This window comes from Pundamilia nyererei, unplaced genomic scaffold, assembly GCF_000239375.1.
Source record: "Pundamilia nyererei isolate P.nyererei 1_Seehausen unplaced genomic scaffold, PunNye1.0 scaffold00004, whole genome shotgun sequence".
NCBI lineage: Eukaryota > Metazoa > Chordata > Actinopteri > Cichliformes > Cichlidae > Pundamilia > Pundamilia nyererei.
In genome coordinates this window covers 3,792,383-3,794,247 of record NW_005187405.1, presented here as the reverse complement: position 1 = coordinate 3,794,247, position 1,865 = coordinate 3,792,383, and the positions used below count along the sequence as shown (strand labels likewise).

Genomic DNA, 1,865 nt, shown 5'->3' with positions numbered 1-1,865 from the left:
AGTCCCGTTTTTTCCGAGTTAAAATATTTTTCAAAATATGTAATTCATGAGATTTTGACAGATTACAGGTCAACAAATCAGTCACAACAGTTTGAATACAAGTGTTGTGCCAAAAAGCGATTTCCTGTATTTGCCAAATGATTGTGGTAATTTAAACTTTTGTAAATTACTTGTTTGCCTATAATGTGTCAAAAAAAATATGTCAAACTCAAAAAGTAATGAAATAATTAAAGAAAAAACCTCCAGTAGCTTTTTTTTTCTCTCATAAAGATGAGTCACAGTAAAAACAAATCAATTTATTTTACAGTAACCTGGGCAGTCTTAACATTTTGTATTATTTTATGTATTTTATTAGCTGATTAATTTCGCAGCCAATCATTTGGTCTGTAAATTGACAGAAAAAAACCCATGACAATGCTGAAACCACAATGAAATGGAAAAAGCAACAGTGAAATGCATCACTGCACTGTAGCAAAAACAGATTTAGCGACACACAAAAGAAGTCTCGTTATAGTCTGACACAGTGTTATGCTACATATTTTTGTCATGCTCCAGAGAATATGGACTACCTGCCAGAAAACAACTCCAGGTACAAAGACGTCGCCTACTGGGATGAAAGATACACGATGGAGCAGTGCTATGACTGGTTGGGGGGTTTCTCCAAATTCCAGCACATTCTGGAAAGATTTGTAAAGAAAGAGGACTCTATATTGATACTGGGTAGGTAGTTTTCTCTATTGTTTGTATTATTTTTTACTTTTAACGTGTCCATTTGTTCGTTATTACCTCAATATGGTGTACATAGAGAAAGAAAAATGCCACATGAAATTTTTTTGTGGGAAGCGGATCGATCGTCCTGGAGAATTAGAGGTCGGAAATCCTGATCTGAATGGCAGATCTGTGTCACATGTCGGGCCTCATCTCTCGCCCCCGCTTCTTGTCACCTCTCCGCTGTGTGCTGTCACATAGAGGGACAAATCCCTGCCAGCGTTTCTCATCAGGACTGTCGCATATCACCCTCACGGTTGTCATTACTGCCATTATAATCACTGTTATTAATTAAGTCCAGCCAGGCAGCTGTTTGCATAGAAATGGAAGCGACCTGAGTACTCTGACATGAAAAGTATTAATGCAGTTAACATGTGGCTGCATGAGAGCAAGAGAGTTTTTAAATCGGGTCCTTTACTTGGAGCTCAGTATTAACTGAAAATGGCCAATTTTCTTTAAACATCAACAACCATGATAAAACCCAGTACATCAGAAAACTGGCAAATCGTGCGGCGTCTGGGACATTTATTTTAGACAAAAAAAATCTCCAGTGTTTATAAAACGTTATATCATCACGCTGGTGTCTGTTACTGTGACTCATTTGTTATGTTGACAGAATCCTCGAAAACAATATAAACGAGCACAAACCTTCTTCTAATGGAGTAGATGATCTGATTTGATTTGCATACATTTGCATATTATTGTGCTGTGGTTCCTCACATTTACACCAAAATGTGAGAATCAAAAACGATCTAAATACACATGCTAAATGAGGATTTTCTTCCACCTGCCTTATGTCGTGTGGTGACGCAAAACCTCTGGGGTGTCCTGTGCTGTCCTCAACACCAATGCCAGCCTGTATTGCATTGTTACAGGAAATCACTATCATTCACTTAAGAGAGGGTTGGTTTTAATGTTGTGGCTGTTTGGTATATATATATATATACATATACATATATAATTCTACACCCAGCACGCCCCTGCGGGCGGTTTATCCTTCAAGCTCGGGTCCTCTACCAGAGGCCTGGGAGCTTGAGGGTTCTGCGCAGTATCTTAGCTGTTCCCAGGACTGCGCTCTTCTGGACAGAGATCTCCGA

At 38.9% G+C, this 1,865-nt stretch overlaps 1 protein-coding gene across 1 annotated transcript in view; it reads left to right on the top strand.

The window, feature by feature from the left end:
* The first annotated feature begins 559 nt into the window (after positions 1-559).
* ece2a (endothelin converting enzyme 2a) overlaps positions 560-1,865 on the top strand; it is a 98,920-nt gene continuing 97,614 nt past the window's right edge. Inside the window, exon 1 of the mRNA XM_005721224.1 lies at positions 560-720. Within this exon, the coding sequence (XP_005721281.1) occupies positions 561-720 (160 nt within the window). The 5' untranslated portion in view covers position 560. The remainder of the gene's footprint in view (positions 721-1,865) is intronic.